The sequence below is a fragment of the Musca domestica genome, unplaced genomic scaffold (genome assembly GCF_030504385.1).
Source record: "Musca domestica strain aabys unplaced genomic scaffold, Musca_domestica.polishedcontigs.V.1.1 114, whole genome shotgun sequence".
In the NCBI taxonomy this organism is placed as follows: Eukaryota; Metazoa; Arthropoda; class Insecta; order Diptera; family Muscidae; genus Musca; species Musca domestica.
In genome coordinates this window covers 1,573,236-1,599,771 of record NW_026712144.1, presented here as the reverse complement: position 1 = coordinate 1,599,771, position 26,536 = coordinate 1,573,236, and the positions used below count along the sequence as shown (strand labels likewise).

At 34.2% G+C, this 26,536-nt stretch overlaps 1 protein-coding gene across 1 annotated transcript; it reads right to left on the bottom strand.

The window, feature by feature from the left end:
- Positions 1 to 418: 418 nt before the first annotated feature.
- LOC101897727 (uncharacterized) lies at positions 419 to 24,639 on the bottom strand. The gene is given in 4 exon segments (XM_005176532.4): positions 419 to 1,536; positions 1,539 to 2,312; positions 24,313 to 24,396; positions 24,487 to 24,639. Coding segments are annotated over 3 exon segments (1,455 nt in total). The 5' UTR covers positions 24,316 to 24,396; positions 24,487 to 24,639; the 3' UTR covers positions 419 to 858.
- Positions 24,640 to 26,536: the final 1,897 nt, after the last annotated feature.

Genomic DNA, 26,536 nt, shown 5'->3' with positions numbered 1-26,536 from the left:
TTTTTTTTTTTTTTTTTTTGAAAATTACCAAATTCGTTCCAAATGGGGGAGGGTATTCAAAGTTCGACCCGGCCTTACTTACTGCTTTTAACTTGTTTTATCTCACCCTGTATGCCCTTATTGATGCTGAACTATACCGACCTAAATATTTGTAATATCCCAACATTAGTTCCTTATCCTGCTTCAATAATTATTATCTCAAAACCTAAGTAATAAATACATTTCCTTTGGAAAAATATTTTGATTTCCAGTTACACTATTACTTCTGTTCTGCAACATGAAAGAATGTACTTTATACATACATTTTTGTCTTTTCAGTAAATATTCTCAAATTGAGAAGTTCCCTTCTTTTTTGTATAAATATTACCCCCTTGGCTCTCACATTCCCCTGTCGTCCAATAAATAAAACAACAACCAATTTAATTTATAAAAAATTATATTTATTCGTTTTCGTCTTAGGAACTAATCTTACGTTACAATGAAATTATTCAATTCTGTCATTCGTCGTTAACATTCTAAGAACACATCGAACTCAAACTTACAACATTTATCTCTAACTAAGTACATAGCGAAATAGTTTGTTTAATTTATTACTTTATTTATAGTTAATGACTATTCTCTTTATTCGTTTAATGTACGTCGAGCGAACATGTGCATCTTGTCAATGCTGGAGCACAGTCTAAAACGGTTACCCGTTAATTGTACAACACTAACGGCTGGAGGGGCAAACAAATAACAAACCTAAAACTAAATATGAAATTATATAAAATAGCCTATAATTCGAGCATCCAAATTATCTGGCTATATAATCACAATTTTTGATGTGGTCCTGATCGGTTTGCTCTGGTGGCAGTGGTCTTAGAAGTTGAAGGGAATGGCGGGACGGGGATATGAATAACCTTGTGGTTTTTGTGTTGGCAATACCAACTTGTTTGCAGGTGTGGGGTAGGTGTAGCCCTTATTTGGTTGGGGTGGTTGGGTTGGTCTGTGCGTAGTTTTAGTGGGTAGAGTAAAGGGCACAGCTGGTGTGGGGTAGGTATAGCCCTTGGTACGTTGGGGTGGTTGGGTTGGTCTCTGCGTAGTTTTGGTGGGTAGAGTAAAGGGCACAGATGGTGTGGGATAGGAATAACCCTTAGTTGGTTGGGGTGGTTGAGATGGTCGCTTCGTAGTTTTGGTGGGTAGAGTAAAGGGCACAGATGGTGTGGGGTAGGTATAACCCTTGCTAGGTTGGGGTGGTTGGGTTGGTTTCTGCGTGGTTTTGGGGGGTAAAGTAAAGGGCACAGATGGTGTGGGGTAGGAATAACCCTTCGTACGTTGGGGTGGTTGGGTTGGTCTTTGCGTAGTTTTGGTGGGTAGAGTTAAGGGCACAGATGGTGTGGGGTAGGTATAACCCTTGTTTGGTTGGGTTGGTCTCTGCGTAGTTTTGGTGGGTAGAGTAAAGGTCACAGCTGGTGTGGGGTAGGTATAACCCTTGTTGGTTGGGTTGGTCTCTGCGTAGTTTTGGTGGGTAGAGTAAAGGTCACAGCTGGTGTGGGGTAGGTATAACCCTTGGTACGTTGGGGTGGTTGGGTTGGTCTCTGCGTAGTTTTGGTGGGTAGAGTAAAGGTCACAGCTGGTGTGGGGTAGGTATAACCCTTGGTACGTTGGGGTGGTTGGGTTGGTCTCTGAGTGGTTTTGGGGGGTAAAGTAAAGGGCACATCTGGTGTGGGGTAGGAATAACCCTTGGATGGTTGGGGTGGTTGAGTTGGTCTCTGAGTGGTTTTGGGGGGTAAAGTAAAGGGCACATCTGGTGTGGGGTAGGAATAACCCTTGGTAGGTTGGGGTGGTTGGGTTGGTCTCAGAGTGGTTTTGGGGGGTAAAGTAAAGGGCACATCTGGTGTGGGGTAGGAATAACCCTTGGTAGGTTGGGGTGGTTGGGTTGATCTCTGCGTAGCTTTGGTGGGTAGAGTAAATGGCACAGATGGTGTGGGGTATGAGTAACCCTTAGATGGTTGGGGTGGTTGAGTTGGTCTCTTTGTTGATTTGGTTGGCAATACAAATTTCACAGCTGGAGTGGGGTAGGAGTAACCCTTGGTAGGTTGAGGAGGAGTTGGTTTAGATGTTATTTCAAAGGGAATTTTCGGCACTGGATAAGAATAGCCCGGTTTCTGGGGTAGAGTAAAGGGCACATCTGGAGGAGGGTATGAGTATCCATTCGATTGAGTATCGGCTACCAAATAATTTGACACCGGGCCATAATAACCACTAGGAATGTATTGGGCCTCACATGAAAAGCTTATGCCCAGCAGCAGCAGGGGTAGAAGGAAAAATTTCTGAAAATAGAAAAGCAAAAATAAAATTGAATTAAAACATAAAATAAAAACAATTAAGAAATGGAATTAAGCGATTATTGTGATTGTTTTTATATTTGCTTTCCCTCTCATCCGCATCATGGCAACATTCTAGTGGTTTTCCGTTGAATTTATACATTGAACTTTTCAGTGGCTTAAAAAGTGTGGCATGAGTACTGAATGCTGACTACATTGCACGGGCCGAAATAAAACGAACGTTGTATGTTTTCTTCTCCATACCTTATGTTTTTTTTTTGTTTTTGTACCGGATATTCATTTTATTTGACTTATGCACCTGACACACTGCTTGACCGCAAAATTATGTGTGAAGTATGATGTGTGTTTTGTTGTTGTTGTTCTTTTCAGTTGTGTGCTAAGTTTCTTTTGGGTGATATTCATGCCTTAAATCAAGATTTTTGCCTGTTCATCTTTAACCTACACAGTTTAGTCTAAAACTACTTATAGAATCTGCAATATAGCATTAATTAAAATTAAACTAGGAAAATTTTTGTCATATATATCAGGGTGGTATATTTTGGGCTTATTGTTGGAGGGATATAAATCAAAAATACTTTAAAAAAATATTAAAGATTTCTGGATTAGATTTCTGAGATTCAAAATGGCTTAGGTTGGCAGACACATAGGCACACTTTGAAACAATCCTCTTCCAGAATCCTCGGTAATGCTTGGTCATCACAAAGATTTTTGAAACCATACAGGGTGGGATGAAAAAACTTCAACCAATTTCAGACTGCTGTCATTTTTAAGCCACTCGTCCGACAGCTGTTAAAATTATTTCAGTGACAGCTCATAATATTGCTTACAAACGTACAAAAGCATTTTGGTGAGAATTTTCCAGAAAAAAAGTTATTAGTGCAGGAATTCAAGTATGATTTCTTGATATTTGGCTGGAAAACCACAAGTGGCTATCGTTAGAGCACTCCAGCATTTAAATGTGAATAAATCTTTTGTGTCTTATACCATGGCTCGACGACGAAAGAAAAAAAGCAACATCAGCAGAAATGGTTCGAAAAGTAAAGAAGCGACTTGATCGAAACCCGCGTCGCAGGGGCGAAAAATGGATCGTTAGCTGAACATATCGCAATATTCCATTCGGCAAATATTGAAAAATGAGCTCGGGGTAAAGCCATTGAAATTCCAAAAAGTGCAAGAAGGAGAAACAACAGAAAGAAAATGGACTCAAAAGAGGTAAAGAGTTGCTCCGATTGGCCGAAAGTGAAGAACTGCCGAATTTGGAATTCTCCGGTGAGTAAACATTCGTTGTCCAGCAGTTTGGAAGCAAACAGAATGATCGTGTTCACTTGCCAAAGAGGTCAGCCGAAAATGTGCACATTCGGTTGGCCACCAGAACTCAAGCATCGGCCATGGTGATGGTGTGGGCCGCCATAACAGCCGATGGTCGCTCTCCGCTCGTATTAATTGACCATGTCATTGAAATAAATGCAGAATATTAAAGCCTTGGACAGGCAAACATTTTGGCCGCAGACCTTGGACATTACAATAGGATTCAGCACCATGGCACTCAGCACGCGCCACCCAAGAATGGTTACAAAATGAGGTTCCTCGCTTCATTTCCAGCGCACAATGGTCACCAAAATCTCCGGATTCCAATCTGTTGGACTATTGTTTCTGGACTATAGTTTTGAAAAGCAAGGTTGGCACTAAAAAATACCAAAGTGTCGATCACCTCAAGCAAGCGCTTCGGCGAGAATGGACCAAAATACCGCAGACCAACATTGGGGCAGCGTTTGACGGTTTCATAGGCCATAAATCGGCCCAAATGTGACCAATTAGATCAAATCTGAACTTATTCTAAAATTTGATGCTGTTTCCGATATTTTATCATTTTCATTCAATAAAATTAAAAAAAATTAAAAATTATGGCGTTTGACTTTGCTGCAGTTTTTTATCTCACCCTGTAGAATCAGCATAATAGCATTAATTAAAATTAACTTAGGAATATTTTTGTCTTATATATCGAGATTTTATATTTTGGGCTAATTCTTTCTTGGTTTATTTTCAGAGATTCAAAATGACTTAGGAAGGCACAGGGAAGGCCACATAAGCACAGTTTGAACAACCCTCTTCCAGAATCTTCGGTAATACTTTATCATTACAAAGTTTTTTGAAACCATAGTCTTCCCATGGATAGATGCCACATTTAGGCAAGTGATTTTAGGGACGATGATTTTCTGTCAGACCCCATTGTCCATGGAGTAATTGCACCTTTAGCCATTTTGTTTAAGTTTTATTTATTTATTTTTTATTTTTCTCCATACAACCTCAATACCTCATCAGCTGCTGAATTCGATTAACCTCCCACTGATGTACACATTATTAGTTCTCTAAATTTAATTTGTATTTTACCAAAAATTCCAACCTCAATATTTTTTCAGTCTCTTTCTTTGGCACTTCATGCCACATTAAACAATTTTGTGGCGGAGAGCATTTGTCATAATTTTTAAATATTTATAACATATGATGGTTGCCATTGTGTTAGTTTGCAAATTGTTTTTTGTTTATTTTTTTCGTTTCCACACTTAATGCATTAATATCAAGGTTAGCTGTACTAATGTTTTACACAATGGAGGAAAACAAAACAAACGCAATTGAATTTGACAAACTTCACAGGTTTTTTTTTTTTTTTTTTGTAAAACTGGTTCAGTTACGGCAGCTCAAAAGATATTTTTAGAAGGCATTTTTCATTAATAATTTTCCTCAAAAAAAAAAAAAAAAAAAAAAAAAAAAAAAACGCATAACGTATGATGCGTACATTACTAAAAAAAACAGTGCTGGCAGTTTGAGTAACAGGTGTTCTGGTTTTTTGCTTGCTACCGCCACAAGAAGAACACATGTTGCCGGTGTAGTGTGAAGTCTTATTGTTTGAAATAGAAATCTACTTTATGTGGGTGTTTCATGTTTTTTTTTTTTTTTTTTTTTTTTTGTATTTTCATCACCTAGGCTTGTGAAAATTCAAATCATAAGCTCTTGTGCTGACATTCTGTAATTTTTGTTTTATAAATATGAATTTGTATAAATTAGTACCCACTTTACTTTTATTGCAACAACTGCTGGCATATGCCTTCCAATTATAAGCTCGATGGGGGTGTTTGTTCAAGTTGGAAAACCAAATTTGGCATAGACGCTGTAATGTATTCATAAAGGCTTAAATGAATTCTTAATAACGTTCATGTTATGTGTTTTGTGTGCAATTATAATGATGGTTCAGTAAAAATAATAATTAGATACAAAAATTGCTTAGGCAAAACAAAAGACTTAAGACACAAGCGCAATGATGGGCATGACTAAACCAATGGTAATATCACTCTTTGAACATTTTTAACGTTTATAATGTGGTTTTAGTTTCTAAACCCATTTTTGTAATTGACACATGAATAATTCTAATTTATGAAAATTTAAAACAACCAAAACTTGTAACAAAACAAAAGACTTAAGACACAAGAACAAATTCTCTCAGAAACTTCAATTATTTTTTATAAAAAATGTATGATTTGGTAAATAATAATTAGGCACGAAAATGCAAAGCAAACAATGAAGCTCTATGGCGGACACTGAAAAGGATTTAGGAAATTATTATTTTGAAACCTTGTAAAATTCGCTTAGTTTCCTAAAATTCACTCATATAACACATAAAAATTGCAACAAAATTGAAAAAAAAAAAAAAAAACAAAAGACTTAAGACAGAAGCGTTATGATGTGCATGGCTTAGTCAAGGGACATATTATTTATTTGGATATTTCCATTAATGTTCGCATGGTGGATTTGCAACCATTTCTGTAATTGACTCATGAGTAGTTCTAAATTATGAAAATTTAAAACAATTACAAACTAAGCACAAATTCTATGGCAAGTTTAGGGATAAATTAAACAAAGGGATGAAATATGTCCATAAAAGCTTTATTTTTACCAATGAATAAATGTTTCTAATTCCCTCAAATATCTGTGGTTTGATAAAAAATAATAAGACACAAAATACGTTTTTTTGCCAAAAAAAAGACTTGGGAAGAAGCACTTTGATGAACATTTAAAAAGCACCAGTCAATTATTATTTTGAATCTTTTTAAAGTTCGCTAGGCATAAATAGTATATTATAAATAATATTAACTCAAATTGATAAATGTAAGACGGACAGAGAGACGGACAGAGAGACGGACATCGTTAAATCGACTTAGAATTTTATGCTGATTATGGATATATATACTTTATGGGGTCTGCGACGAATATTTAAGGATGTTACACACGGAATGACAAAGTTAATATACCCTCTATTCCAAGGTGGAGGGTATAAAAATAAAAATTAGAAAGAAAAAACAAAAGACACAAGGATGAATTTAACAGTTCTGTTTTCAGAAGCTTATCCAAGCGTTTTTAAACACCAGTGAAGAATTTTTTCGCTTCTCCCGCTTTTGTGGTTTTCTAAGTTATTCTTCGTCCAGAGAATACAGAGATTGCAGAAACTTCTCAGAATCCGGAAACCACTTTAGTCAAATGGCTCATCTAAAAGAAATGGAGTCAAGGAAAATATTATTGTTTTAAGACTGCTAATGTTGATTATGCACTCTTATTATATCCTCAGCCATATGCCTACAGAGGGTACACATCATTTGATACAGCCAAAACTTGACTCATTGAAATAACGGGTTTTCACCCTAGATCTCTCGATCTAAGGAAGTCCTTCCTTCTGTTTTTCTGGCTGGCGCACACGATAACTCTTGAAAATAGTATACGATTTGCTTTAAACTTGGTACATCGTAATAATATTATCAAACATAGATCGAGTTCGGAAAGCCCGGTGAAATTTTGAAAGAAAATATTTTGCTTCTTATAAAGAGAAAGGATCATCTAAATTTTCCTTCAACTTTGCAAATCCTAATATTTTTATCAGTTCTCGATCAGGTGCGACAATGGACAATATCGGCCCAATCTAAAGGGTCGACATTTTGAATAACTATAGCGCTTATAAAATGTAAAATAAGAGTCCAAATGTCTTCAAATTACAAACACTCTAATATTTTTACCAGCACAAGTTATTGTGTGAAAATCGGTGCACTCCTTCTGGTGCCTTCCCGATAACGTGTCAACCTTTATAATACTCATGAAGCTCATAAAACGCGAAATGAGCATCCGATTTCTTTCAAACTCAGCATTTCCTAATATCTCTATAAATGTAAGATTTGTTGTTTGTTGAAGATGGAATATACCGGTCCACTCCTTCTGGTACCTCCGCCACAAAGCGTTAAATTTTGAATAATAGAAACGATCATAAAATGCGAAATGAGCATCCAATTCTTTTAAAATTTCACACATGCCAATATTTCTACTCCTTCTGGCAACTCCCCCACAACTGGTCAAATTTTAGAGTAACTATATTTTAAAAAAAGGCGAAATAAGCAAGCGATTCTCTTAAACTTTGCAACATCCCTACATTTTTATTAACACAAGGTCTGCTGTGAATACGGGATATATATAGTGTGAAAATTCCAACATTTTCCAAAATCTATCACATATCTCATATGAAGTGTATGGAGTAGCTGATAAAGCGGATATAACGCTAGTTAAAATCAATTAAAATTATCGGACATTGGCTGGGGGTATACATCTACCGGCGAAACCGACTGTTAATTTTCAATTTGTATTTATTTAATTAAATCCTACAACTGGAGGTGTTATAGGTTAGATTGAGCCAAACAGTTTGTTACGTCGAAATATTAGTCGTAGACCCACGATTTTATACATCAATCTTCCTCTACGTAAAATTGTAATCACACAATAGCTCAAAATTATTGCACGATCATCACGAAATTTTGCCCGAAGCTAGGGCCGAACTAGAAGCCTATAATTGGTGCAGTCTATCAAAATTATGAAAACAAAATTTTTCTTTTCAAAAGTTAGAGAATTTTGAGAAAGAAAGAACATTTTCCACTCACAAATTTGGCCTATTGGCTATTGGAAAATTCAAGGTCAAAGTCCAGATTTTATTAATAATGTTAATTATAATTAGGGTTGCATCATTTCATTAAAGTAATCATTAAATCATTAAAAACAAACGTTTATTTTTAACAAGTTAAAATTGTGATAAAATTGGTGCAGTGGTGCAATTTATTAAATTTTAATATTTATATCTAATTTTTTTATTAGAGATTGTCCTTTATTGGAGATTGTCCAACAGAGGCCCATATTTCGCTTGATTCAGATTCAAGCAAAATTATATTGTAAAGCCATAAAATTCTAAATGATAACTTAAGAAGCAACACTCAAACATAAACAAATAATAAAAAGCTATAGCCGTGCGGGGCCGACCATGTGATACCTTACAACACATCTTTGAAAACCATAAACCTAGCTCTTTTGAACCTAACCCTACCCTTGTGACAATTTTCGTGAGGATCGGACGATTATTGCAATCTGTATATAATAAACCCAACCTGTGTTGTAAGGTGAACAAATAATACAAAATATAGATTTCAACATTATAAGTCAAATTGAAAAAATCACATGCGATAAAAAATATGAAAATATTAAAAATGTTACAAAATCTTTTTATGTGATTTTTTAGATTTTATACTTTTATGCCAAGAGAGTATTCTGAATTGACAAAATTTGTCAAAATCGGTTCAGTCATTCCTGAGATATAAGCATTCTAGCTAACATCCCCCGAAAATATCAAATAAAAATTCTTTAGGATCGACAGGCCTATAAAATTATATTTATTGGATATTAAATTTTGCCACCTATATTTCTAAAGAAAATGCCTCCTATAACCACTACAGAGGAAACTAACACTGATTCTTCTCTATCTTAAATAGCGTCCCAAACAAAACAAAGGTTATTTTTTATTACCCCTTACTTCCATTAAATCTACAAAATAAGAACACTACAATAAATAACGAAAATGTAATAAAATACACTTAATTTTTTTTTTTTGGAGATGACAAGGCAAGCGAAACAAATTAAATGAATATTTTACATATTTTTCTATTTTTTTTATTATAGCCGAATAAGGAAATATTTGCCTACACGACAGATATAAATTTATGGGAGTAATTTTTCGTTCATGTTCTTCGCAGTTTCACTTCCATATTTATACCCTACAACACTATGTGTTGGGGGTATTATAAGTTTGATTGGCCCAAAAATTATGTAACACCTGGAAATATTGGTTTCCCACATAGGAAAGTATATATGGATCTTCCTAGCTCGCCGAGCTGAGTCGATCTAGCTATGTATGTCCGTCCGTCCGTCTGTCCGTCTGTCCGTCTGTCCATGTTAATTTGTAATCACTCTACAGGTCGCAATTATGGCCCGATCTTCACGAAATTTAGAATGGAGGTGGGACTGTGGTCAGAATAGAACCCTATTTCTTTTGGAGATGATCGCCAAATGTTTAGGGGTTGAAATGGACCAAATACTGAAAAAATTTCGGATTTTGCAGTAGCTATATAGGTCGCAATTATAAACCAATCGACGCGGAATTTCGCATGTAGCTAGAGTTTAGGGCGGAGAAGAAGCCTACCAATTTGGGTAGTCATCGGATAATATTTAGCGGGTAAAATAGACCATATCTTTTGTGTTGAAAAAATTCAAAATTTTTCATTAAACCGCGAATATTTTAAATCCCGGCGAAATCACAAAGCCATGACAAGGTTACTTCTGATCTTTACATTGATGTTAACACCCAACAAAACGGATATATAGCAAAATATGTGCAATATATATATCTATCAAAGAAGATATGCTTGAAAAATCTCTTATATGTCGAGAACGGCTGAACTGATTTCGACAGTTCTCATTAATTCAGAATGGCCTCTTGGCAGGAAAGAAAAAACGTCTAAAAAAATATCATAAAAATATATCTCTAAAGATGAAAATATTGATTTTGTAAAATTTTCTCATATTTTTTCAATTTTGTCACATTTTTGGCATATTTTCATTTTGAATTAAACATTTGGTAATATTTCTACAGCTAACAAAACTAAGTGGTTAGGATATCAGGATATCATATACAGATCGTATTTATGGCCCGATCCTTACGAAATTTTGCATGGAGATAAGATGAGGGTCAAAATAGAAGCCTACTCTTTTTGGAGATGATCGCCATATATTTAGGGGCTGAAATGGACCAAAAAACTGCAAAAATTGTCTGCAGGTCGTAAGTATCGCCCGATCCTCACGCACATTTGAATGGGGGTTACCGGACATTACAAAAGCCATGCAGTTTTGGATGGCCATACAAAATATTCAATGTGTGAAATAGTTTGCCAACTTTTGTAGACAAAATACTAAAATGTCCATTCCAGTGACTTTTTGGAGAATTCACAAATACAGGAAAGACGCACTTCTGACTATTTCGTTAACGCTGATTTCGTTGGAGAATATAGTAAAATGTCTGTATCTCATACAGATGCATTTCAGTCAAAAACCAATAATAAATTTTAATCTTTTGCCATTTCTGGGAGATTATAGGTCTTTGGGAAATATTGGTTCCAGATCTAAGAAAACCATTTAAGTGCAACATCTACCAATAAATTGGAAATGAGCAAATTAGTTTAGGTTGCTATTATTCGAAAATTAGAGAACGAAACCTGATGGTTTTCTTTTATTATTTGTCACAATATCTTCTTGAATCCTTTTGAGTATCTCGCCCATATAAACTGTATCGTTTATTATAGTGTTGTAGGGTATTCAACGGTCGGCCCCGCTCGACTGTAGCCTTTTCTTACTTGTTTGATGTTGTTTTTGTTATGAATACATTTGTAAAGCGGATATATAAAAAATTAATGTCGAGCTTAAATGTATTACGTTTTTCCGTATTATTTGGGTGATGACAAGCAACAACACATATGTTTACAAAATGAAATTAAATAAAATTTTTGTGACACATGCTAAAAATATTGCCTAGCCAAAAAAAACAATACTCTGTTTTATATGCCTCACTTGATATAATTAACATAACTGTTTGCTATCATTAAAATCACTGCTGACATATGGGTAACGTGTGCACACTCACACACACTCTCTCCCTCTCTGGTTGCGTGACTAAGAGTTAAAACCTTTGGCCTCCCCCCAGAGTGTTAGTAATTCATAGCTATGAAATTCCAAAACAAAAACAAATATTTGTTTTTGTTGGTTTTCACAATTTTGTTGGTTTGGAAATGAAGGCATGATTTTATTAATTTTTTGAAATTCTGCTAAATTAAGTATGGATTTGTTTATTTAATCTTTAGTGACGAGTAAGTGTGGTTTTGTCATTTTGATATATTTTTCATTGCCGTCATAGCTGCTGTTGATAGCTATATATATAAATGTAAACCGAATTAAATTAAATGAAAGTAATGTGATTTTAAAAATGAGTGATAAACTATATATGAATCAAATTACTCTAGCGTTTACACAACATGAGCTTTTTTCCTTAAGTACGATATTTTAGTTAAATTCAAAACTTTGCGTGGAGAGCGATGGATTGAGGTTTTCCCAGAAATATATGTCCTCTTTCAATGCATACGTACTTCTTAGCTGTTCCTACATGTCAGATTACAATTTGTTCAAATGCATCTGTCCAAATTGGCTAATTATAAAATTTCCGAAAACAAATTTTTTTTAGTTCAATTATCGCTGGATTATACAAAAAATAATTACATGAAAAATCCAATATCCAAAAATTATTGAAGTAGAGCTAAAAATAGAAGACATTTGCATCGGCGTTTTGAAAGTTTTCATCTAAAATAAATCCTAATAAAAACAGGAAGTTGCTTTTCATATTTTTGAAATTTCTCGATTAATATTAACTTTATTTTGGCTTAAGGTCAATTTAGCATAGACGGTGAAACAAGACTGTTGCTTTTCTCAATAAAAATATTTTTCCCTGAAGATGACTGTCGAAGACAGTCGAAATATCGGAAAATAAAAATCAAAATTATAAAAAGAAAACACTGATGTTTTTCAATTGACCTTAAGCCAAAATAAAGTTAATAAGAATCAATATACAGGTCAACAGTAAAAAACAACAACATTTCTCGATTAAGATTACTTGGAAACCGTAAATTTAAGATATATTGTGAATTCGTCAATATTATTGACAACAATAAGATTTTTTCTTGGTTTAAAATTGTAAACCTGAAGTGAGTCAGCAAAGGGCTTTTATAGTTCCATCTGCTAAGTATAGTAAAAATGGAATAGTAGCAGTCAAAATATTCTACAAAAAGTGGAATATATTATACGTTCAGAAATACACTGAAAATCTAAAACGTACCTAAACGCCAAGAATTCATAAACATTAAAAATCACATTTTCGGGTTAAAGCCCTACTTAATGTGAATTTATTCAAAATTCTCCTATAAAGCATCATTATAGAAGAATAACGTCAAATCCAAAAAGTACCTTAAATTTTTTGAAAATCGGTTCAGTTATAACCATTGCTCCCATATATATGTTTCATCAGATTTGGGGTTTTAAGTCCCTCACATGTATAATATGCACTCCACGACAATAATCTTTGGTACAAGATATCAGATACAGCTCAGAAATAAGTGTTTTAAATTTTGTCAAGATAGGTTCAGATTGGGATACAGCTATATAAGATGAAATTTTGCAAATAATATTTGTTTGGCCCAAGGACGAACAATATCTTAAACAGATTTGGGGTTGATTGAGCACCAAATAGCCAATATCTGTCAAAAAGACCTGAATTTTGGCCTATCCGACCAAAAGAATCAAGTACATTAAATTTGGTGAAAATTAGTTCAGTTCAAATATATGGGAGAAACAACTATACTCCCATATATATGTTTCATTCAATGTGGTGTTTAAGTCCCTCATATTCGTAATATGCCTTCGATAAAAATAATATTTGGTACCAGCCCATAAATAACTCCGTAAAAGTTCATCCAGATCAGTTCAGATTTGGATATAGTTTCCATGTGTATCTTCAATATACTTTGGGTTAATTGTACACCAAATAGCCAATATCAGTTCAACTGACCTGAATTTTGGCCCATCCGATCGAATTCAGCCTAGAAGTATGTACATCAATGTTCGTAAAATCGGTTCAGATATAGCTATAGCTCCAATATATAAGTTTCATCCGATTTTGTCTTTAAGTCACATTCGTATATTATAGAGTTCGGAAATACCTTTGCCAAATTTTGTCCAGAACTGCTAAAATTTGGATATAGCTCCATATATATCCTTAAGGCAATTTCAGGTTTATTGTGCTAATAATGGCTAATATCAGCTCAAATGGAGTGACCTGCCAACGATTCCATTTTGCGGGACTCGTCCCCGATATATATTTTTAATATTATCCTTCTCGGTGTGATATTACACTCTAAAGCAATGTTATTTGATATAAAAGATTAAATTGTCTCTAGTGAAAATCGATTCAGAATTGGATATACCTCCCTTTGAAACCAAACTATAACTGCTCTAAAGCCAAATGTTGATAGGTAGTATGATCTACTTAAATTAAATAATTTTTTTTACGGAAGCTCTACTAAATATACATAGTGATGTAGGATGTCAAATAGTCGGCCCCGCCCGACATTTAACTTTTGCTTATTGGTTTTAATGTAATACTTATCGAAGTCATATCATGCACTATACGGCAATGTTGTTTGGTTCATAGTTGGTATGATCTACTTCAGACAAATTCCAAATATAAGCTTTTTTGTTACTTGAGCTCTACTAAATACTCATAGTGGTGTATTATATACTCGTCCCACCCCATTTTTCTTAACTAGTTTTATTTGGTTTCATTTAATTATGGTTATTGGGTGATAGTAAAATAATTCTTATAAAAAAAATAATAAAATAAAAGTCTATTAGGATTCACGTATTTACAGGATCCTCCTAAAAATTAAAACGTTTCACAGCTAAATAAGCTGTAATTAGTCATGTAGGGCTATTTTATGAACATAAGATCACACTTATCAAAATTAGTTCCATTGGTCCATGTAGTCTCCCATAAAAGTTTATTTTACCGTTTAAAATAACTGTTTTATCACACTAAATTCAGTAATTTTAAAATAACGGTTAGAAGATGTGCCAGCATATGTGTTAGTGTACATATGGGCTAAAACATACACTTTCTGTTATTTTTCTGCTAAGACAAAATCGTGAACCTTGCCCGGCATAATAATTCAAGTATTCAATTTCACCAAAATATTTTAGCTGATATAAGAACATTTTTTTGTAAAAATGTGAGAAATTTCACTCTATTTCCTTTTTTGCTATCATAAACAAAAATTACTCTCGAAAAGTAATTTATGTCCTTTTTCGAATTTACCTCAGAGATCAATGCATCTTTTTAGCTAGAAACTGAAACACAGAATTATGTAGATTTTTTGTCTAACAACTATTATCCCAAATAAGACATTTATAGTTTTCTATCAATCCATACATTTACTCATTTTTTTATATATCGAAATATTTATTTCTACAAGATAAGCATAAATAATAATTCAGAGGTCTGCTCCATTCTGAATATCATTTTTCACGTTTTTTTTTATTCTGTAAACATTTATTGTACTGGATTTCCCTAAAAAGTAATTCAATATTTGCCAAAAGTAGAACTGTTAAAATAAATAAACAAAAATACAAAATTGTTCATAAATTAAACGGCCTATTCCATGTTAGACTTGATTTCGGAAACCCACACAATTTGTTTTTAAGTGCGCATAAAAACTCTTAAAAATAACCGGATTGTTATAGCATGTCATCATGATTGCTCTTAATCAGCAATTTTTTTTTCAACGGTAGTCTTGTAATTTATTGATTTTTCGATTTAGAACAATGCCTGGAGACACAATTTAATTGATGAACAAACAAACAATTTAATCTCCTCAAAGCTTGTGGCTTTGGCCACAGATTTGTGAGTCAACAAAACGCTAGCATCTGTAGCAGGAATGTCGTTATTTTTTTCTTTATTTCAATGTCATTGAATGAAGAATACTTTTGCTTTCCATCAGATGATAAGTAACAAAAATTATTGCCATTGTTTATAATTTTTGTTTCTTTTTTTTCGTTTTGTTTTATCTTGACATTATTACGCTTTCTTAAAATCAATTGATTTAGGGTTCCTGTTTTGTCGTGGCCGTCCGATTTCTCACCATTGACTCTTAGGTTTTTTTTTTGATTTGTGTGTGTGTTTTTTTCTGCCCAATATGGTATGACAAGCTTGTATATAGATTAAGACTCCAATAAATAAGATTGTGGTTCATTTTTGTTTTTATAATTCAATTTTAATGTTCATTTTGTTATTATTCAAGAGGGAGAGAGATCACTTGAAATCATCCAAGCAATTGATGATTACTCAATTTCTAACAAAAAAATTAAACAATTTCGACATACTTGTTTGCAATTGCACTTCTTATGTGCCAGAAATAACTGTTCAATTCAATTAATAATTAAATTAATTAAATTCAATTTATAATTATAGCGGCTAGTTAAAATGCAATTGAAAGGGGTGGCTCTCCAAACGAAAGACTTAAGACACATACTTGATTTTTTTCAATTTATATTTCATTGGCAGACAAAAATTGCAACATAAATTATATTAAATTTAATTGATTGCTGATGCAATTTTGTTCAATAACAATTTGTTATTAACGTCTGCAATTGGAATTTAACAAAAAATAATGTAAACATCACAATATTTAATGTTTTTTTCTTTTTAAAGTGTCGTTCATATTCATATTTCTTTTGAATAAATTTTAAAATATTAAGAGACTTTTCTTAATAACTCAGCAACACGTGACATTCCCTAATTTATGTAAATCATTGCAGAGCCTGCATTGCAATTAAATAAAGTCAATAACCTATTCATGCGGGTCTGTCTTAATCAAATGCAAATGCTTTGAGTAAATGTCAGAATTTTTAATGCACAATTATGGTAATACGTTTGTAATTTTGCAAAAAAAAAAAAAGACAATTACAAAAATAATGACTGTCAAAAGAATGCTTTAATAACAAATGAAGATTACAAAGAAATCAATTTTAATTAATGTCTGGTGTTTTCAAATAACCCCATGAAGACTCCGGCCTTTTTCAATGAGAATGCAGCCTTTTTCAGAGAAAATCTTAATATTTTCTGTTAGATATTTTCTTGAATGAGAAAAAAGATCCCCCTAATTTAGACCTGTGGATATTCTCACTGAAAATCTTTAGATCTTCTCACAAAATCTGAAGATTTTCTTAGAGAAGATCAGTTGATCTTCTCATCGAAGACCAGTGGACCTTCTCACAGAAGATCAGTAGACCTTCTTATGGAAGATCTGTGACAAAAGTGCAACCAACTTCAGACTGCTGTCATTTCAAATCCACCCGTCCGACAGCTGTTAAAATTATTCCAGTGATAGCTCATTATATTTTTTTACAAGCGTACAAAAGCATTTTGGTGAGAATTTTCCAGAAAAAAAGTTATTCGTGATGGTATTTAAGCGTGATAATGTGATTTCTTGACATTTGGCTGGAAAACCACAAGTGGCTATCGTTAGAGCACTCCTGCATTTAAATGTGAATAAATCTTTTGTGTCTCGAACCACCGCTCGTTGCCGTGATACTGGTAGCGTAGCCCAACATCAAGGAAATGGACGGAAGAAGACAGCAACATCAGCAGAAATGGTTCGAGAAGTAAACCCGCGTCGTAGTGGCCGAAAAATGGCTAGTGCCCTGAACAAAAAGTGCAAGAATTTACATCGCAACAGAAAAAAATATACTCAAAAGAGCTAAAAAGTTGCTTCGCTTGGTCGAAAGTGGTGAACTTCTGAGTTTGGGTTTTTTCCGATGAGAAAACATTCGTCGTCCAGCAGTTTGTAAACAACAAAATGATGATGTTTACTTGCCAAAGAGATCAGTTGAAAACGTGCACCTTCTGCACTTTAGGTTGGCCACCAGAATTCAAGCGCCGGCCATGGTGATGGTGTGGAGATCTCTCCGCTGCCGAATATTATCGCGAAAATATTCTGGAGGGTGCATTAAAGTTTTGGACACGCAAACATTTTGGACATTCCAAGAGAACTTAGCACCATCGCACTCTGCACGCGCCACGAATGGTTACAAAATCGGGTTCTCGCTTCATTTCCAGCGCACAATGGCCACCAAAATCTCCGGATACCAATCCGTTGGACTATTGTGTCTGGAGTATTTTGGAAGCAAGGTTGGCACTACCAAAAACCAAAGTGTCGATCACCTCAGCAAACGCTTCGACGCCAATGGATCAAAATACCGCAGAGGAACATTGGGGCAGTGTGTGACGGTTTCGTTGGCCGTTTGAAGGCCATAATTCGTGCCAAAGGTGACCAATTCGAACAAATCTAAACTTATTCTAAAATTTGATGATATTTCCGACATTTCTTGCTTTCATTTAATAAAATTTAAAAACAAAAAAATTTAAAAATTATGGCTTTTGACTTTGTTGCAGTTTTTATTTCACCCTTCAGATCTTTTCACAGAAGATCAATAAATCTTCTCACGGAAGATAAGTAGATCTTCTCCCTGAAGATCAGTTGATCTTCTGACAGAAGATCAGTAGATCTTCTCACAGAAGATATTTTGATCTTCTGACAGAATATCAGTAGATCTTCTTACAGAAGATCCATTGATCTTCTCATAGAAGATCTGTATAACTTCTTATAGAAGATCTGTAGAACTTCTAAGAGAAGATCTGTAGAGTTTCTTTGGAAGATATGTGAATCTTCTCATCAAAGATCAGTAGATCTTCTCATAGAAGATCAGTAGATCTTCTCACAGAAATTCAGTAGACCTTCTCGCAGGAGATCAGTAGTTCTTCACATAGAAGTTCAGTAGATCTTCTCATAGAAGATTTGTAGATCTTCTCACAAAAGATATGTATATCTCCTCACAGAAGATATGTACATCTTCTCACAGAAGAACGTGAGATCTTCTCATATAAGATACTCTAATAGAACAGCTGTATTTCTTCTCATAGAAGTTCTATAAATTTTCCTACAGAAATTATATGTATCTTCCCATCTTTATACCCCACACCACAGGGTGGTCAGAGTATTATATCTTTGTGCATTTGTTTGTAACAGGCAAAAGGAATGATGATCTGCATAGAATCACATTTTAAGTCGATATATGCATGTCAAAGTACAAAAAAGTACCTGATGAAATATTGCATAAAGCATAATAATATTTGACCCAATGACGACCCTATATATATCAAATACAGCTCAGAAATACCTTCGCCAATTTTTCGATATCGGTTCAGATTTGGATATAGCTCCCATATATATCTTTATCAGATTTCAATTTAATTGTGCAGCAAATGGTTATTACAAGCCCGAATTGAAAAGAGACTAATGCCTCGGCAAATTTTGTAGAAATCGATTCAGAAGAGGATATTCCTGTCATATTTTAGTTCCTTTGGATTTTAAATTAAAACTATAGTCATAGATGGTATGATTTGATTCTCACAGATTCCCCATAAATACTTTTATTTTGTTGTATAAAGCTCTACAAAATATGCAAACTGTTGACTTTCTTTACTGGTTTGGTATAGCTCCCAAATGAGGATATCTTCCCGATTATACGTAACTTTTTTGTATAAATATTTTTAATGGATTAATCAGCTTTTTTAGAGAAAATCTTCATATTTTCTCTTAGAAGAACAACAGATCTTAAATGGGAAAAATATATGCAGCTTTCAGTCTAACCAAAATAATATTCTTCTTTTTTCCTATTTCAAACCGCAGTAATGTGAGGTATTAAATAAAACAACAACAACTATCCTCTTAGCAGTTCAACATTCTAGGCCGACTTTGTATTTCATTCACACCATGTTCTTAATAGACAGAACAACATTAAGGCGTCGGAAGTTCTTACTGTCAATCTATATTATATGAAACATCTCACATTTTATACATACGTAGCTATTAATCTTGCTGCTATAAATATTTTAGAGATTAAAATAACTGCAAAATTATGTAAAAAGATGTTATAGTAAAAAAAAACATTGGACAAGTCGTCAAATAGTTTAACATAACTTTGAGATTAAGAATAAATCAAAGAAAAAAATTTGAAATATCAAAGACTTGTGCTTGGCAATAAAACCTGTATTTTGCTGGGAATTACACGAGGCAAATATGAATAAGAAATACCCCCATATGAAATTAACACATTTTATTCGCCAAATCAAAAGACTAGTGGTGGTAGTAGTATTTGTCAAATCAACGGTTTTAGCAGATATGGTGTGCCTTGAATTAATTTAGTAGTTCAGCGGATTGACACGTTAATAGCATGCTTGATTTCACGACATGAACAATTCGTCTCAATAAATATTGGAAATATGGCAGTTTTGCTAATAGCATATTATTAATGCTTATCATTATAATGATGATTTAAATGAGATTCATAGAGAAAATCTTGTTCATTTGAATATTTAATAGAAGTATTCAAATTTGGCTTTCATAGTGAATACAAAGAAAAGACTAGGCTTTTACTTTCTACAAATAGTTAATTGTTGCTAGATCTCATACAGAAAAAACCCACACTCCTATCAAATCAGCCTCCATTAACATATTTTCATTTTTGTTGGTGTCATCATATGTCATCTCCATTCATATGGTTGTCATTCGCCAAACATTTTCTATGTCATCTTTTCAAAATTTCTGAATACATTTGCACACGAATTTGCAACTCAAATCGATAAGATGAAAGTTGTATTCAATCAATTTTTATTGTTTTCAATTTAATGTGGGGAATTTTTAAAATTTCTTATTAGGAGAAAATACAAAATCTCAAAACTTTTATTTTAATCCCATCAGAATGCGGAAGGTATTAATCAATCAGTCAGTGGAAAAAACTGCAGCCGTACAATGACGTTTTTGTGTTATAATGCCAAAATCAATGTGATTTTTGTTAATTGCCGTTAATAATTGAAATATTCGTTTTTGTTAAATATAAATTTTAAAATTTCAATTTTGCTCCTCACAGTGGGGGAGTTAGTTAAGCTGAAATTGATTGATAGACTAATAATGGTAGCATTTTTGGGTTTGAAAATGTTTGTGATGCTTTTTTTGGTCGAGGAATGTAGTCTTAGCATATAAAAATATAAAAAAAAATATTAAAATAGGTAGCTTTCAATGCATTTTTATGGAGTGTTGAGATTAATAATGGCCAAAGCAAAATAAAAATAATATGAATCATTTTTGGACGTACACAGAAGACATACAAATTTATGGTATCCTACACACATTTGCTTTAAAAACAGCTATCTATCTTCAGTTCTTTTTGTAAATATTATTGAATGAAAGCAAAAATTTTCGGAAATAGCATCAAATTTTAGAATAAGTTTAGATTTGTTGGAATTTGTCACCTTTTATTTTGGCCCATTCCCGGCGCAGCGCATGCTTGAGGAGATCGACACTTTGGTATTTTTTAGTGCCAACCTTGCTTTCCAAAATACTCCAGCCACAATAGTCCAACGGATTGGTATCCGGAGATTTTGGTGGCCATTTGGCGCTAGAAATGAAGCGAGGAACCTCATTTTGTAACTATTCTTGGGTGACGCGTGCTGAGTGCGACGGTGTTGAGTCCTGTTGGAATGTCCAAGATATGCGGACAAAATGTTTGAGTGCCCAAGGCTTTAATACACCCTCCAGAATATTCTGATGCCATGGTCGATTAATACGAGCGGAGAGCGACCATCGGCTGTTATGGCGACCCACACCATCACCATGGCCGACGCTTAGGTTCCGGTGGCCAACCGAAGGTGTACATTTTCAGCTGACCTCTTTGGCAAGTAAACACGAATGTTTTCTCGTCGGAGACTGAGAAAACCAAACTCGGCAGTTCACCACTTTCGGCCAAGCGAAGCAATTCTTTAGCTCTTTTGAGTCTAGTTTCTTTCTGTTGCGGTGTAATTCTTGCACTTTTTGGAATTTTAATGGCTTTACCCCGAGCTCGTTTTTCAATATGCTCTGGAGTGCTCTAACGATAGCCACTTCTGGTTTTCCAGCCAAATATAAAGAAGTCACACTATCAAGATTTTTCTGGAAAATTCTAACCAAAATGCTTTTCTACGCTTGTAAACAATATAATGAGCTGTCACTGAAATAATTTTAACAGCTGTCGGACAAGTGGCTTAGAAATGATAGCAGTCTGAACTGGGTTGCTGTTCTTTCATCTCACCCTGTATGTATAAAATCAAGAGGCTCTTAAAGCTATTGAATCTTTCAAAATCAATTCTGATGCTGTCCTGAGGTGTAGAACAGCTCTGTAGAACTGCACACAACTAACCGGCATTGTAATTGCTCATTGTAATGTTGAAGGAAATGAGAAAGCCGATGAATTGGTACGGATGGACTCGCAGTCAACAGACCTTGAAGTCGCCAACACGTTAAAAGTCCAGCTTTGTCATTATAACAGAGCATTAGAACTAATCTTCAGGGAGAAAGCCAAAGGAACACGGTGCATGGTAACAAAACAAATGTAAGTAAATATATACACGCATAGATTTCAGTCTCTATTGAGCATGAATAACAAGCCACTCCAACATCCCATCCAGAATGTCCAAATGGGAAACTATAACATCGAATGCTGCAGTTTGTGTGAGGATGAGAAAAAGAATAAAAGGATCAAACGCCTATTATGCCACTGTCCGGCTCTATCAAGGGAAATTCTACGAGCTATGGGGGAACATTCGACTCATGATCTCAGTGTGCGTTCAGACACTTATCCTTTTGTCATGGCAAAGGTAATTTAAGATAATTTTAGATCCTGTATTCTTTGTACCAAATCCTTTTCAGGACATTTGGAGTCAAACTAGGGGTGTCCGTCCGTCTGTCTGGCTGGTGCGCACGATAATTCTCGAAGGGAGTGTCCGATTTGTTCTAACATTGGTACATCATAATATTATTGTCAAACTTAAATCGAGTACGGAGAGGGGCAATGTCGATCCACTCCTTCCCCCACAAAGAGTCAAAATTTTGAATAAAAAAAACGCTAATAAAATGCGAAATTAGCATCCGAATTATACTCGAATCTATATCATGCCTGCAGGGCTTTTGCTATTGAAAATGTGTCATGTAGATCCACGTTTTGGTATAGCCCCCATGGTGCCTCTCTATTTTCGGTATTTTAGCGAATTCGGTATTTGAAGTTCGTAATGGATACTACAGCCTAAGACAGACAATTGTCTGCGCAGGTTTACGCCTTCGTATAGCCCCCATATAACGGTATCTCCCGATAATGGATACTTTCATGATTTTAGCGAAATTACTCGCCGGAATTGTTTTAAATTTGGTATTTGAAGTTCGTAATGGATACTACAGCCTCCGACAGAAAATTGTCTGTGCAGGTCCACGTCTTCTTATAGCCGCCATATAACGATACCACCAGATATTCGGTATTTTGACGATTTTAACGACATTATTCTACGGAATTGTTTCAAATTTGGTATTTGAAGTTCGTAATACATTCTGCAGCCTAAGACAGAAAATAGTCTGTGCAGGTCCACGTTTTCGTATAGCCCCCATATAACGATACCTCCCGATATTTGATATTTTAATGACTTAAGCGACATTATTTAGCGACATTATTTGATTAAATCGATTTAGTCTGTCTGTTGTGATTATGCTTTTTCGAACAAATTGAGATGGAAGCCTAAAAACGTAGGCGGGCTAAGTTCGTAAATGGGCCACGTTGGTCTACGTTTTCGTATAGTCCCCATATAACTTTGTCTCCTGATATCCGATATATTAATAATTTAAGCCACAATTTCTATCAAAATTATTTAAAATTCTATATTTAGATCTGGTAGAAGGACCTGCTTCCTTTAATATTACATTGTCCATATAAGTCCATATTTTCCAATAGCTCCGATATAACGGCACATCCCGATGTTCGGTATTTTGACGATTTCTTTAAAATTGCATGTCAATTTTACTAGTTTTAAATAAAATTCTAAAGTTTCCTGAATTTTTAGCAATAAGTTTGCAAAATAATATAAAATTGGAATGTGTGGATGAGGGTATATAGGGCAGTCCCCTACCCAAGTCTACTTTGATCCGACTTTTAATGTAAATTGCAAATCCTGTGATATTTCCGAACTTAAAAAATGTGTGAGGGAAGTTTGTTAAAACGTAGCACATAATCAAAACTAATTTGATTCCAATACATTTCCATTTTTAGATTACAAATTCTCAAATTCTTTATCTCAATATGGCTGTTTTATAAATTTCGTATTAATTCCAATAAATTTCCATTATTAGCTTTTTTGCATTACAAATTTTTAAAATCTTCAACTCAATATGACTATTTTTGAAATTTTTGTTAAACATGATTGCCATTTAGAATTACATATTTGATGATCGGTGTATCGCCCACTGTTTTTACAATTTTCAATACCACCAAAATTGGAAAGTTGATATTCATGTGAATTTTGAATTAAGATAAATAATCGCTGAGATCACACCAGTTCTGTCACTGTCACTTAACATATGTAAGTCCACAGTACACAACAAACGAAACCAAACCAAACCAACAAAACTGAAGACGATTTCACTTGAAAAAAAAAAAAAAACAGTTTCGATTATAGCCAATATTGGTTATCAAAAATGCTGTCATGTAATATTATCTTCGCGTTTATAAGCCAATGTTCAATGTCAGTTCGATGCACTGGATTTTGTAATGAAATCAAAAATTAAAATAAAAAAAAAACATTTTCATTAACACATTCAATGATGCAAAGCAGGTTAACTAGATTGAGCGGAGTTGTGGTATATTGTTTACACAGCGAAAGCGAGGACATCGCACAATGGTGGTTAAAATCCAATGGGTTTTCATTGCCAAGTCAATAATAATTTCGCATATTTTTATAAATCCGGGTATTCAGTTTTTTTTTTCTAAATAAATATCATTTCTACAAAACTCGTATGTCCTTTTTTCAACACTTAACAATTGTTCGATTTCCAACACTCACCATTTTGAAATTGATTTTTTTAATGTTTTCACGACCTTGGAATTTTGAATTTTCGTTAAGCACTTTCTTTCGATTATTTTTAACCTAGAATTAAAAATTATTTATTTTTTTTTTTATATTTGTTTATAATTTTTTTAATTTAAATTTTTTCACAAAAATCCACTTCGAACCCACTTTATGGTTATCTTTCAGTTTTTCAAATAACTTAAGAATTTTCTTTTCGTTTTTGTTCTGTTCTTTTGTTTCTGTTCGAGCGACGATAACGACGACGTTCACTCGTCCGTCTGTTCACATCAAATAACAGTCATGGCCCGCGTTGTTGCTGTATTTATTTCTTTTGTGGAGCAGTCAGTTACTTGGTGGTATTCTCCCCGAATCCAACAGCAGCAAAAGCTTCTTGATGATGCTTTACGAACATTTTCCTCTTCTTGGCGGTGTTTTTTGTTATTGTTGCTGACTTCGTTTCCAGCGTCAGCGTTTTTGTACGTTCACTGGTGTTGGTGAGTGCTCGCAATTCCTCGTTTCTTTTCAGATTTTTGCTGTAAACATCACATCGCCACCATCAGCTCGCCAGCGAGCCAGCCAGCATTACTGGTGTTGGTTGAAGCGCGAAGATGTTACGCATGCGCACATTTTAACTTTTCGTAAATGCGATATTGTTGTTGTCGCTTCAGTTTGATGAAATATTTTGTTGTGTTTTTTTTTGGTCTTTTTGTTGTTTTAACTTTTTTGCTAAATTGAAACAAGCGCGTTGAGAATTTTGTATTCCAAGTCGTCAGAATTCATTGTAATTTGCATTGAATAAATGCGATTTAAAATAAGATTGCAATTTGTTTTGTGTTACGTTTTTTCTTCTTGGGTACAGAATCAAAAAAAAAAAAAAAAAAAAATCGCTTCGTTTACTTGTCAAGTTAAGCTCTGTTTAATTTAGAATGTTTATTTCGACTGCATTTTCTGTTTTGCTGGCGGATTTTGTTAAGCACTTGTTTTAGGCGTCTTAGCTTACACTGTTGGTAAATCGTCTTTCGTTCTGGCGGCATACCTACTATGTCAGCATTAAAGCGATCATTAAGAACATTCAACAATGTTGTGATTGTATGTAGATAGGTATGTATATAGGTTCCGTGCATGGGAAATTACACATTTAGCTTTATTGTGAAGTTTGCATTGACCACAATTTGGATCACTTTCATTGATGGTGATGTGCTCAGGTGGGTCATGATAAATTGACTTAAATTGGAGGTGTTAACAATTTTGTCGTCATCATCATCATAAAATTAGGTGAGAATATTAAAAACATATTTTTGAAGGAATATTAAATTATAAATTTTCCTTTACTTCGTTTGCGTAATTATACCCCCAGACTTATCATAGTAGATGATATATCTCATTTAATAAGGCTAAAATAGCTCCTACCGAAGCAATGATTATATACCACATATGCCTTTAAATCAAATTCGTTGCAGGACATTTAGAGTTGTCTGCGTGGTGCGCACTCTCGGAAAGTGTACATTGTAATATGACTTGCCTGCAGACAAAATGGTACTATATCATTGTGGGACAATATCAATGAGGATAATTTCCTCACGTAAAAATTTCAAAATTTCTGAGAACATGAATATTGCAAATCGTTATGTCTGCATCAGCTTTATATCAAGAACGAAAATTGATCGATCTTCCAGATATCTCTTCTACAAATGGATTATAACTTTAAATAACTATCTGTTACACAAAAACTATTACAGAAGGAACCCAACCAGAAGTGCTAAAGTAAGTCCGGCAAATTAAGAAAGGAAGCTAACATTTTGCACAGAATAGTTTTTTGACTGCAGGCAAGTCAAGTTTGATGATGGCCTACATCGAGCCATAATTATAGTATAGCCTATTTATTTCGATGATTTTAGCGATATTTTTCAACGGAAGTGTCTAAAATTCTACACAAGGAGTTTTTGTAAGCACTTTGCCTCTTGGAAGATAATTGTCTATATAGGTCCACGACCCATATAACAGTTCCTCCCGATATATATTATTTTGATGATTTCAGCGTCATTATTCCCCGGAATGGTTTCAAATTTCGTATTTGCACTTCGAAATGGGTGCTACAGCATGTGACAGAATATTATCTACACAGGTCTTCGTATAGCCGCCATATAACCATACCTCCCTATATTCGGTATTTTGATGATATTAGCGGTATTATCCAAAAGAATAGTTTCAATTTTTT